This window comes from Mustelus asterias, chromosome 20, assembly GCF_964213995.1.
Source record: "Mustelus asterias chromosome 20, sMusAst1.hap1.1, whole genome shotgun sequence".
In the NCBI taxonomy this organism is placed as follows: domain Eukaryota; kingdom Metazoa; phylum Chordata; class Chondrichthyes; order Carcharhiniformes; family Triakidae; genus Mustelus; species Mustelus asterias.
In genome coordinates, this window is record NC_135820.1 from 51,590,078 (window position 1) to 51,604,261 (window position 14,184).

A 14,184-nucleotide genomic window follows, 5' to 3' on the forward strand; every position below is an offset into this window, starting at 1 on the left:
AGATGACATACTTGTAGAAAAGTTTTGTTTAATAACTATATTTTGATGTCATGTAAAGAAAGTTAAAAAGGGAACATGCAAAGGGCATTCTATTTCATGTTCTAATATCCCAAGTCCATTGAAAATTTTAGAGTATTAAAATTTGTTATCACGCCAGCCAGATGGGAACGTTGACCTGTTGTTCCACATGGATGATGTAACATCACCAGAGAATCACAACGAATCATTTTATTTTTAAATTGAGAAATAATTTACTTCAGAATGTTCCTCCAAGGAATAGTGCTGCACATTGGAGTTAAGCATTTCTACTTTTGTTTGCTATAGATAACTAAAAACTGAAAATATAAAACTGATTGTATTTTGGCCACAGTCAAATTATCATACCATTCTTTTCGATGCAAATTCGGTCTTAACTTTGGCCTTTAAGTTCCATGGCTTTCAACATTAAAAAATAGCACCAATATCCCAGCTGCAAGTTTGTTTTTTGTTAATACAAACATTACTTGCAGCTGTAACTTTTGGATCCCATTGGGTCATGCTACAAAGAATTATAAAATAATACACAACTCCCCCCTCCACCGCAAACAGCAGTTTGACTTGGTTTAATTATGATGACCAAAACATGTCTTACCTGTGCAATGAAGTAGAGCTAAAAGCAATTGGTTCTTCCCATCTGAGGAAGGAATTAGAGAGATTACTGAAATGCCAGTATTTACACATCTTTAAGAATTTAGATTTTACATGAATGCTTACGTTAAGGATTAGCATAACACAAGACACTACAATATTACTCAATCTGCCATGAAGTTGCAGATTGTGCAGGATGCAGGTCAAGCTGGTTTTGAGGGCACTGGAGAGATCTGGACCATGATAGAGCAGAAAATGAGAAAAGAGAAGAAGCCTTTGGGAGGAAAGAGTGAGGAGGAGCAAGAGTTAGTGAAGAAGAGCGAGAGGAGGTGAAAGATCAAGCAAATGGGAGAAAGGGAGGGAAAGGTATCAGACATTAGAGAGGGAGCAGAAAAAGGGGTTGTGGAGGAGAGAGGGGAATAGGGACAGATGAGCACTGGGGAGTAAATACAGAGACATACCTAAGGGAAAGAGGGAATGCTAAGTGTGGGATTAGTTCAGGAGCCAAGAGATGAGTCACAAACTGGCACTTTGGTACTGCTTCTCTCTCGGGCTGCATATAAAATTCCTGATGACATGAAATGAGGAGTTTCACTAGAATGTGTTGGTTGATTTACACTCCCATTGGTCCTTAAGAGTTTATTATTTAATTGAGGCAAGCTGCATGATATTCGAAAGGTCTCTCCGAAAATGGGCAAAAACTTCCAAAGTGTTGAAATCAGAGGTGCCACTTTGTGTCATTTGATGTTATGAGCCAAAAGAAATGTCTAGACCATGTTTAGGTTCCACTGAAACTCACTGTTGTGCTCAGTATTAATCAGCAACAAAGCTCAGGAAACCAAGTTGAATGACAAGTCAATCATTTAACATATTGGAGCAGAGTTTACAAGTACACTGAAGTACTTGCAGCCATGTTGAGAGGATCTTCTCTGAACTGCAGTGCAGGACCAAACATTTCAAGAAAAAAATTACAGAAACATTGGCAGTATCATCATAAAAATGAATATTCGTCAATACAATATCCTATGGTACAAACCACTGGAAATTAAAGATGTTGACATTTCGCCTGTGCTGTGAACCACCATTCATTACTGCTCAAAATACTACTTTTTAAATTCACATATACATTTCCACAAAGTTGTAAAACATTGACCAAGATTTTCCGGTCTCCCCGCAATGTGTTTTCCAGCAGTGGAGGTGGCTCACCATTGGCCGCCAGTGGGATGTTCCAGTCCCACCAAAGTTTATTACGCTTTGTATGGCTCGTACATCCCAAAGCTGGGGAACCCGATGCTGAGGATTAACTTTGGTGGGACCAGAAGATTCCGCCAGCGAGAAGGGCCAAAATATCCTACACATGGTCTTTGGCTCCGTGAAAAGCTCAGGAACACATTTGTCTTCATAGAAATCCTACAGGAGGATGACATTTTGCCCATCGAGCCTGCACCGACAACAATCCTACCCAGACCATATCCCCGTAACTCCAGATATTTACCTTGCTAGTCCTCCTGACACTAAGGGACAATTTTGCACAGCCAATCGATCTAACTTGCACATCTTTGGACTGTGGGAGAAAACCCACACAGACACGGGGAGAAAGTGCAAACTCCACACAGATGGTGACCCGAGGCCGGAATCAAAACCGGGTCCCTGGCACTGTGAGGCAGTTTTCAACACACAGATTCCCTGTAGATTAATATTTTATTAATTAATAAAGTAATTAATTGAATTTAATTAATTACTTTAACTACTGAGTAATGAAAAGCAATACCAATTCTGTATTATGCAAAACTCATGTCCAGGTTAATGAATGCAGAAATCCAAAGACAGATTGTAAACCTGCAGAACATATCTGTAATTAAGACACCAGCATGTTTGCTGATGCAGTGTGAAAAAAATGATTGAAAAATTTGAAAACATTCTCAGACATGAATTGTATTTTTTACTTTCCAAAGTGCGACTTACTGACACTTAAATTTTCAAGTGCCATAAAGTTCTAGTTGTGAACATCTCAAATAATATATTTGTTTCAGTGGGGTTGACTATGAGGGAAAGAAGCAGAGATTCATAGTTCAATTAAAGTGAAAGTGCAGCTGACCAGCGATGGTTACTGTCGATATAACAGAGCAGAGCGTTGTGAATCCTCGCAATCTCACTGAAATAGTTTTTTGTTTCTCTCAGAACTAACTCCAGAATATAAGTCTTTTCTGTATCAATTATACATTGAATCACAAGAATGCAAGTGCGCAGCAAAATATACAGCATACACATGTCGCTGCCTAAATGATTCCACTTTTAGTCAGTCTTTGAATGTCTTCTCTACCAGCAGAGCTCCAAGTTGGCAAGAACTCAATGAACTACATTTAGAATTATGATTAAATCCAAAGGAGGCCTGCAGATTGCATTCCATCTGTTAAATCATTTAAAGCATAAAACATCCCAGGGTTGCAGGCAGTAATGATTTGAGGAGGCTTGCATTTCCACCACAGCCTATTTCAACCTGGCTCTGACTCTTGCCCAAACAGACCCTTGTGTACTGAATGCAAAATGAATGAACATCCTTGTGTACTATGATCCAGTGATCATAAAAAGTGAACGTGCGGAAGAATATTTACTTAACTGCTATCCATTAATTTTAAACTATTGTATAACATGATGAAAGATGACTCAAGGGAGAAATAATCTCAAAGATTCTTAGAAAGTACATTACTAACCTTCTACATATTCCTGTACATTGTCTACCAAGGCATTGATTGAACAAGGCAAGTTCCAGGGGTCTTCCTGCACATTGGTCTGGATTATACTTCGACATTTTATGTTGCGGTCAACTTTCTGTCGAAATTCTAAAGAGAGATTCTGAGAGTTAGGTGATCACAAATCTCATCACTGTCTTTTGTAACCATTTATGAATGGAGATACTGTACGTAATAGGTGAGCAAAACATGGTCTAATGGTGCACTACCATATTGCACATGATGGCAAAATTTGGTGTTCTCTGCCATTATTCTCCACATACGATTCTTCAATAAAAGGGATACTAGAGAAATATGGAGGTTATACTCAACACAGCAACTCTGAATCAACAACTTAACCTAAGGGCTCTTTACGGAGAGAGGAAGTATGGTAAACACTAAGCCAAGAAATGGGGCAGGTAAATACAAAAATAAATGGTTTGAGCTGTTTTAGTGAGACATTAAGCACAAATTTGAAATTATATCTTTGTGCGAGTAGCTATCAATGAGAATGAAAGAATTAACATTTCTTAAGACTTATTGAACTATCATTTACCAGAATGTAAAACACTTATGGGTGGCACGGTGGCAGAGTTGGTAGCACTGCTGCCTCACAGCGTCAGGGACCCAGGTTCGATTCCTGGCTTGGGTCACTGTCTGTGTGGAGTGTGCACATTCTCCCCGTGTCTGCGTGGGTTTCCTATGGGTGCTCCAGGTTTCCTCCCACAGTCTGAAAGATGGGCTGGTTAGGTGTATTGACCCAAACAGGCACCGGAGTGTGGCAACTAGGGGAATTTCACAACAACTTCATTGCAATGTAAGCCGTACTTGTGACTAATAAATAAACTTTTTTTAAAAACTTTTTAAAATTAAAATTTTAACCCCAGAGAAAAGGCAAATCAAATACAAAATACAACCATCTACATCAACACTGCTCTGTGCTTAAGCAGGACACGTGACTGCATGAATACTAAATTCTGCAGTCAGAATTCTCACCATAAGACACAGATGGCAAGAACCAGCTGTGACTTGACTTAAACTAAATGCTAACTGTTTTGTCCTGTTGAGAAAATTAGTATTGAAATAAGTTAGATATTTTGAAGCCATCTGGCAGGATAATTCTGTTATGGTATTAATCAGAACTTGTGCAGGATTTACTCTCAAGGGTTATAAAATTCCGGGTAAGATTTCCCTCCATATTTTAGAATGGTTACCTGTTGCTAAGCGAATTTCTTCCCCAGATTGTGACCTTCCATATTTACAGGAAAGCTCAAATCATTAATCTTAAATTACATGGGAGTCATTTGTATATAACTGTGCTATAAATAGATGTAAAACTGAACTATTTATAGGGATCAGCCTGCTAATGGAGTTGATTAGTTTATTAGCATTTAGATGATGGCTAGTTAGCTTTCACTTTGAGCTTTCACTTTGTGCAACCCAACCCATTAAGCATTTGTACACCAACGCACAAGTGAATGATGGCTGCCTACAGCAATTTAAGGAGAATGGTTGTTAATGTCACACCATTTAAAAAGGTGGGCACAATTAGTAAATGAGTTTTATTACCACAAAAACCTAGATTACCTTGAGTGTTGTATTCCGTACTAATGCCATCTGTCTCTTCGAAAGCTTTGGTCATAACTGACCCCTTAAGGAGCGCATCAATGGAATCCACCTGTAATAATTCAGTGACCATGACAATGTTTCAATTTCCGATACTTGCTTTCTACGCTTTACTTCACAAGTGCTGCAAATGCTAAAAGATTACTAATTGCGGTGCTCGTGATGGGAGAGAGGTTTCTGTTGTTGGAAAAGGGTGCCAGTTTAAGTGGATGAATGAGCTGCTAATAGAATTTCAAAAGAGGTTCCAAGAGACATGCTCTTGATTAGCATTCTGCTTAGTTACTGGTAAATAAGGAAATTTGCTGCTTTCACGGAATACATCTGATTGCAATATAATCAAAAGCTCTTTATGGTTGATTTCTGACTGTGAAAGCCAAAAAATACTTAAAGCTGGAGAGGGTGAAACTAAATTATGCTTAAATAAATTAGCATCTTTCTTTCTGCAGATCTCAAACAATATCAAAATGATCTACTTAAATATATTTGCTTAAACCCAGACCATTTCTCTCTCTAAACTTAAGGAATACTAATGATTTTCATGCATTAAGCACTGATAATTTCAACAGAAATAAATTCAATTGGTGTAAGTATTTACAATATACTACAAAATCTTTCTATTGCCAGCCATTTTCATCAAAATTCTTTTCTATTTGCTTTTACTGCCTGATTTTTAAATTCACCAGAAATGGCAACTATAGGCACAACAAATTGTCCAGTTATTTCTGTCTGTCAGTTTACTTGTTTGGTAACACAAAACGTGCCTCAAAAACCAACAGCAATGAAACTTGGTATACAGATAGGTTATGGCCCAAGGAAGAATGGGTTCGTTTTTAAGTGAAGAGGTTAATCCGAATGCTGGAATTTTTTAAAGGATCCGTTAACAATGAGAAATAGGGCAAATTATAAAAAGAGTCGCTTTATTTAGAAAACTGTTGATTGTAACAGAATGCGGCACGGTAGCACAGTGGTTAGCACTACTGCTTCACAGCTCCAGGGTCCCAGGTTCGATTCCCGGCTCGGGTCACTGTCTGTGTGGAGTTTGCACATTCTCCTCGTGTCTGCGTGGGTTTCCTCCGGGTGCTCCGGTTTCCTCCCACAGTCCAAAGATGTGCGGGTTAGGTTGATTGGCCAGGTTAAAAATTGCCCCTTAGAGTCCTGGGATGCGTAGGTTAGAGGGATTAGTGGGTAAATATGTGGGGGTAGGGCCTGGGTGGGATTGTGGTCGGTGCAGACTCGATGGGCCGAATGGCCTCCTTCTGCACTGTAGGGTTTCTATGATTCTTCTATGATTCTATGATTGTCTCAGTTGCTGTGGAGCGATTTGTCACAGCTGTCAAAGTGTGTGCTGAGTTTTCAAAGCAGGTTGTTGGATGTGGACTGGCCTGAAGCCTCCTCAGTGAGATGGAAGCTCTTAACAAAAAGGATTTCTATTTTCAGTTTTGTAGTTGCAGAGCTTTAAGCAAGAGCTGCATAATTGTAATAACATTTGAATTAACACAGCATGGCACAGGTATATATTTTTTCTTGAGTATTGCTGAAAGAAGAAGCATGAGAGTACTATCAGCAGCTCATTGGCAATGACTTAGCCAATCAGAGTCAAGCCGAGTTCGAACAATGCTTGGTAGTTAACTGTCAGTCACCATCAACTTGTGCATTCTCTATGCTGACGCCTGTACCAGTGTTGCTTGCCAACCAATCAGCACTCTCTTCTCATATAGTACAAATTTGCTTTCCCTTACACTGATATTGTGAATTGGCCTGAAGAGTGCAAGATGTAAAGCTTTGGCAAAATGTGTCTTCTTTCAGCAATATATTTTTTCTTTTAAAGTTACCACAAGAGTTTATGTGGGCTTTTTTACCCAAAAGAATTGCAATAATTTTCACAACTCCCAAGATGTTTTGTCCCCAGTAAATTTTTATTTTAACGCCAGCATAGAAGAGAGGTTTACCACACTATGAATGGAGAGTCTTGCCTTCAATAATGAAAGCAAATGCATATGTGGGTCTATAAATGACTACCTTGTGGAGTCCTGTTAATGGAGGTTTAAAATAAATCTGAGGATTCACAAGAATTCGAGACTCAAGCTATATCAGAGGAGGCTCATCGACAATACTGCTGGATGCATTTTGAATTGAGGAAACATGACTACATAGGTAGGTTTCTAAATTTTAATCCATTTTTAAGCCTTGACATCTTTATAATTACAAGCCTCTTGAGCAATTTCATTGGTAGCTTTTGCCTCCTGTTTATACTGGATTGCTTGCATCTAGAGTAGTTTGCTTTTAGAGTTGTCAACAAAAGCGAGTTTGACAGAAAAATATATTTAAATAAGCACGGTACCTCAGGGCAACATCTCAAGTGTGTGGGGTTAAGATCTTTTAGATGCAACCCTTATGTAAATGATGGTATAAAGTGTGTACCTGATTAAAAAGATGCTCAAGGCAGCCATGCAATTTGTCCTGTTTGTCAAGAGGAATTCTCATGTCACATGGCAGTTCGTCACCTGTTTTCGAAGAGCAGAAACATACTTCCATTTATTTTTTTAAATTATACAAGCGTTTGAAATAAGTTTCAATATCTCTTCAACTTATTAATTGTCAAATCACATACAAATCTTGTGTGGAGGACTATGATAGGAAATATGCACACATTACTGAAGTTTCATGAACAAATGTTTCCCGCAGCGTCGGGTATAACTGCATAATTCAGAGCAGACGAATATCAACATTCACTTCCATAGTGCACCTTTCCAATTAGCATTAGATAGTGACAGAATAAACTTTACAGATATTTTAATGGTGAAGAAGGAAATATGAACTAACGTGAAAATCCATGTGGAAGAACATATGGAAAACGCATCAACTCAAGAGTGAACACTATTAGTGAAACTCTGCATCTCTGTTCTCAAACGCTATGAAGTTTAAATTTGAACAAAGACATTTGCACCATCAGATGGTGGTAGACTACGAGTAAATGACACTGTGATAATTGATTATGACAAACGTGAATGAAGAGACATGGCAGATTTCTTCTTCCAGATACCACATACATCTTGATGATCTCACATCCTCTCTCAATTGTGGTAAAAACAACAAAAAATAATGGGCTATATTTTGAGGAGAGGAATATTACTAAAATCCTGAAAATAGTTAAATACTTTCATATTGTTATATTTGGAGCAAAGTCTCACCTGATCCCATTTCATCACTGCCCAGATAGGAGCTCCTGCTGCGGTCACTGGTATAGGACAGTACCGAGTCTCGGTTACTATTGCACTCGCTGCAAGACATCACCAAATACAAGTGAAATTTTCAGCATGAAAATCCCTGAATACATTTCTGATGCTATCCTTCCTATCACATGGGTCTGGAATTCAACTCGAGATCAGTCCCCATCAAATATTACCAACTGAGGGGCTGGAGATTCTGGAGTAACTCATCTCCTGATTCCACAAAGTCTGTCCAACATCTACACGTGTGATGTTAGTTTCCTTACATGCTCTCTGTAGCTCACAGCTTTAGCTTGTGGAGCCGGATTGTCTGCAAAACATCCTTTTATTATTCCTTAAGTGTATCAGATGGAGGTTGTGTGTTTGTTTTTACTTTGAGGTCGTTTATGATGCTGTATTGTTAAGGAATCTGTTTTAATTCATGCTCATGACTTTAGGCAATGTCATTGTTGGGGGGGGGGGGGGGAGGAGAAAAAACTGTGGTTAGGTCAGGTGACAGTTTGAGAGTTCTGAAGCTGCAGCTTTTATTTTAAGCAGAGGCATCAAGCAAGAAAAAAGCTGAAGTCTCTCTCTGTCTCCCTGTTCTATTTAGAAATTCAGCTGGTTATCTCAAGCCAATGTTTTGCCTTCCGGAAGGAAAGTGCAGCATTCGAATGGAATCAATTCCAGTCAAGTGAGAGTTAATCTATGCTGTATTAAGCCTGTGAAAAGGGTTTTGTCTATGACGGGTTTTGATTTGTTGCAACACCTTAAATATTCAATTAAGCATTAATACATTTTGCGGTTGTTTTCTCTTTGTTTGTAATTGATGAGGTATTGTTAATTTTCTTTCTATGCGTGTTGACTATATTCTTAAATAAACCTTGTTTGATAAAAATCTCCCTGGAGGGTTGTTGAATCATACCTGAAGTGAAACATATCATGCTCATCCTAGCCAAATTCAAGATGTAAAACATATGGTCTGGGCGGGCTTCATAAAATACTTTGGAGTTTCTAACCTGAACCATAATGCAAGGCACAAGTCAGGAGTGTGCTGGAATTCTCCCCCCTTGCCTGGATGATTGCAGTTCCAACTACACTCAAGAAACATGACACCATTCAAGACAAAACAGTCTACCTGATCAGTACCAGATTCAGCACCTTAAACATTCACTCCCTCCCAGTGTACTGTATACAAGATGCACTTCAGCAAAATCACCAAGCCTCCTTCTATAGCACCTTCCAAACCCATGACCTCTACCACCCAGAAAGAGAAGAGCAACAGATGCAAGTGGTGGTGTTCCCATGCAAGCTCCCCTCCGAGCCACAAACCATCCTGACTTGGAAGTCTTCGCATCGTTCCCTCACTATCACTGGGTCAAAATCTCAAAACTCCCTCCCTAAAAGCACTGTGGCTGTACCTACATCACACAGAATATGGTGGTTCAAGAAAGTGGCTCACCATCACCTTCTCAGAAGCAACTAAGGATAGGCAATAAGTCCCGGCCTAGCATTCACATTCTATGAATAAATAAAACAAAACAAACTTGTTTGAATTAGGTTCACAAAAGTTGAATAAAATTTTGGCAAACTAGCAAGTTTTTAAAAAGATTTTTTTTGAAGCCAACAGTAGTTTACTAGCTTCTTCAGTGCATAAAAGTAAGTAATTTACAAGCACATAAACTAGTAATGTTTAAAACCTGGTGATTTACACAAACCAAAGTTGATATAATGAAATCCATGTCACAATCTATCACTTATTTCTGAAAGGACAGAGTGAACATACACCCACTCATATTCTGCCCTTGGGAAGTAGATACTTTGCTTTAAAATATAAATAAAACTGTGGTCAAAATGCCCCGTGGCCAAGAGAGAAGCCTCAGCAGCATAGGATGTAGCGTTTGCATTGGGATTTGACCTCAGCTTTGAATAAAGTGCCAATAGATGATGTGCTTGATTTACATACTACAAAATTCTTAATATCCTGTCCAACAAAGCTCAGATATCACTCCAGCTTTCAAGTTTATAGGTAAATATTATTGGTTTTCGTTGCTACATAAGTCTACACAGTCATTCCTGGCAACAACCACTCGCATTCTCTTGCCAATACAGCAGTAGACTAGACACATTCCAAACCTAAATGGTTGTTGCAATTTAGCAGTTGGAATCCACCCTATTCACTTTATAAATTTTACATATAAAATACTTCAAATTGGCATCTGATAGCTCATAAGCCTTTGCTGTACCTTTCTGATTAAACTGCAGAAATAACAGGACTGGAAATTATTCACACCTTCCCCTATTTACCTCTAGGGGGCAATTTATCAAAAACAAAATCCATGCTTTCTTATCCAAACAGGCAGAAACACACATTAAACTGTGATGCAGTTACACAGCAATATTACACAGGGGTAAAACAAAACTTACATTAAATCATGTTACATTTCTGAAAATACCCCAAGGCTGCAAGTCAATATCATCCTCCCTTTATTGCTCTGGGTTTACAACTAAATTAGTCTTCTGATAAGTCTTTCAGAAAATAAAAAAAGTTATATGTAAAGGGAATTAAGTCAATTATGTGCTTTATTATAGAATACAAAAGAATTGATCCCATTACAATCAAAAAAAAATCACTGATGCCCAAGTATCCAGACTTCAACAAATTGGACTATCTTATCTACATGTGTATTCACAAAATAGAAATAAATTACAGGGAAGAATGAACCCTAAATAAGGGTGCAATTGTAAATTAATTCACAGCTTCGAAAAGAAACTAAAGATATCGGCAGAATGGATAATATAAAACTACCTTCACTCATACCCTCAGGGTTGGAGGTCAAAGCAATTTACAAAACAAAGAAGCCGATAATGTTAGAGTCATCATTATTGGCAATTAGCTGGTGTTCAAGAGTTGGTTTGTAGAAAGAGAAAGGCTGGATTAAATACTATGCATTTCAGTATTCCAAACATCCCAAAGAAGGGTTAGAAAAGAAAGCAGGAAAGATTGTCTGTCCTACACATTATCTGGAATTTGCTGGGGGAAAATAACATTCATTTTCAAAGGGACTGATCAGATTTTGATTAGTGTATTTATAGAAACTCTACCCATTTTTGCTTAATCCTTTGACCACAATTAAAACTAAGCAAGACCACATTGTTGAACCTCCTTGTGCTGCACATCATTTAACACTCAAAAAGCACCAAGAAAAAAAAATGACATGTTTTACAACAAAATTTACATGAGGTTTGAGGTTTTACAGAGATTGAACCTTTATGCCAGATAAGTTTAAGTTTATTTACTGGTCACAAGTAGGTTTACATTAACACGGCAATGAAGTTACTGTGAAAATTCCCAGGTCGCCACACTCTGGCGCCTGTTCGGGTACACGGAGGAAGAATTTAGCATGGCCAATCCACCTAATCAGCACGTCTTTCAGACTGAGAGAAAACCGGAGCACCCGGAGGAAACACACGCAGATTGGAGATTGTGCAAACTCCACACAGACAGTGATCCAAGCCAAGAATCAAACCCGGGTCCCTGGCACTGTGAGGCAGCTATGCTAATCACTGTGCCGCCATGCCGCCCCAGGTAGGTGCAACGCATAAGCAACGGTACCAATGCTTCCAAAAATGATGCTAAACCTGTGACATCAGTGCCATCTTAACTGAAAACTGCTTCGCTATTCCACTAGCTGACAGCCATTGCCTGACCATCTTAAAAGGAAAAATTTATTACATTGATGGAAACAATTTAAATGGTAGCCAATGGAACCCAAATAGTCAATCACACCTGAAAGTAGTCTTCCTCTACAAATAATTGTCTCGAACTTCCTTCAATTGTTGGCTGCAAGAATACAGGTGTAGTCAGCAGTCCATGCTAACTTACGCCACTCATTACACAATGGCAAGTGTTTTGGATTCTGTGGATGGTTTAACCAGATGGGCTGAATATCTATCTATCATTTGTGACCAAAGCTTCTAGCGGTGCTTTAGAACTAGTTGCTTGTGGGGTTTTCCAACAAGGACACAGAATTTTCTGTAGAGTCCCGGTATTTTTTTTCCCCAAAATAACAGAATTACATTCGCTATGAGCAGAGATGAGAGTCCATTATTTATCACTCCTTAAACCAAACTGCCATCAGCTGTCGGGAGCTTAGGTATTTTCACATATTGATAGGACTCAACAATAAAGATTTCTTATAATTCACACACTTCCTACTCAAGGGAAAATGCTAGGAATGTTTGTTACCATTGGTCACGAAACCCAGGAACTAAATTGGGAAATAATTTGAGTCCAAAATCAAAACCTTGGCACACATTGCCCCGATAGTGAAAATGGATTCTGAAGGACACCTGAATAAACAATTCTTACCACCTCGCCATTCTGCATAAATACCTGTAACAGCCAAACATTTTTTAAAAGAAAAAAAAAGGGCTTTCAATGTTTGGAACTGAACTCGTGAGAAAATTGTTCACAGATTGTTGGGGAAAAAAAATCTTTCAAACAGCTGGTATTGCAAACCTACACCAAGCATGAACAAGTTGTAAGAAATAAATCTGTTTCAAATCAGCACACAATGGAGCAATTGATTAATTCAACTTAAAGTGTCTGCGTTTTTGGAAAGAAGAAAACAATTTTAGAACGACTACTTCATGCTTCGCTTTTGCTTTTAATTCTTATAGACTCCAAAACTAGCACAGCTTATAACATTCCGCTGCTCATTTAACAGATTTACGAAACTGGCAGATGAGTTTGCTCATTTTTTAGTTGGCATCTTGCTTAAAAACATCAGTGCCGAAACTAACCGAAATTCTGAAACACTGCAGGAAAAGGCACATAATTCCATGGTGTAATTGGAAGCTGTTCAGCTACTTGCACCTATTGATACTTACTGAAGTATGGGCTGGGGGTTGCAAACTATTCAGCCTGAAACTCAGTTACATAGCGCCTCTTCACTCACTATGGTGCGCAGTTTTACATCATTCCAAAAAAGAATCAAATATCGAAAGGAACTGTCCAAACTGGATTCAATAAACCTCTGACTCCATAGTCCCAAACAATTACAAATGTAAAACTAATTTAATCATAGAAATCAAAGAATCCTTACAGTGCAGATGGAGGCCAATCAGCCCATTGAGGCTGCACCAACTCAGCATCTTACCCACGCCCACACACTCCTTCCCTGCCTGACCTCCGTAATCCAGCTAACCCACACATTTTGGGATGCGAACGGGAAATTTAGCAAGACCACTCTTCCTAACCTGCACATCTTTGGACTGTGGGAGGAAACGGGAGCATCTGTGTGTGAGACATGCAGACATGGGGAGACTGTGCAAACTCCACACAGACAGTGACCCGAGGCCGGAATTGAACTTGGGTCCTTGCCGCTGGGAGGTAGCAGTGCTAACCACAATGCCACCATGCCACCCCTTGATTATTTGGGTGGTGAAGGGAGAATTGGCTGGTGGGAGAGTGGTATGGAAAGCACAGCAGGACTAGAACATGTCCTGGGATAAGGTTTAAACTATAATTAGGAAATGTCATAGATACGGCATGGAATACACTCCAGCTATGAAACATTTATACTACTTTATAGTGGTGTAAATGTCTAATATACCACGCATGGCAAAGCTGGGTGAAAATATCGAATTGATCTTCTCAAACTGAATATAGCAACACAGTCAATACTTTTAAAAAAATCAATTTCCACATACTGAGAGCTGAATTAGTACACAATAGCCAGGCATGAACTGCATTCATTAGATGCTCAGGACAACGTTAACTGGTACATATTACTCTGGTTTATTAATTGTACTTAATTAAACTCAAGGTAGTTAACTTGATGCTTATCATCCCAACTCACCCAAGGCTAAGAAGAGACTTTGAAGATCTGGTGTTGAAGTACCACCAATGCCCATCTATAACTGACTTCTCTAGATGGGCAGAAATAACCCCTACCTAGGCTTCATCTATTTTTAATCCCTACCTG

The 14,184-nt window shown here is 38.8% G+C and overlaps 1 protein-coding gene across 1 annotated transcript in view; it reads right to left on the bottom strand.

Annotated features, from left to right (window-relative positions):
* prex1 (phosphatidylinositol-3,4,5-trisphosphate-dependent Rac exchange factor 1) overlaps positions 1 to 14,184 on the bottom strand; it is a 204,203-nt gene that overhangs the window by 26,216 nt on the left and 163,803 nt on the right. Inside the window, exons 27-31 of the mRNA XM_078236543.1 lie at positions 8,177 to 8,265; positions 7,407 to 7,489; positions 4,947 to 5,037; positions 3,342 to 3,470; positions 632 to 673 (exon numbers count right to left, since the gene is read on the bottom strand). Of these exons, the coding sequence (XP_078092669.1) occupies positions 632 to 673; positions 3,342 to 3,470; positions 4,947 to 5,037; positions 7,407 to 7,489; positions 8,177 to 8,265 (434 nt within the window). The remainder of the gene's footprint in view (positions 1 to 631; positions 674 to 3,341; positions 3,471 to 4,946; positions 5,038 to 7,406; positions 7,490 to 8,176; positions 8,266 to 14,184) is intronic.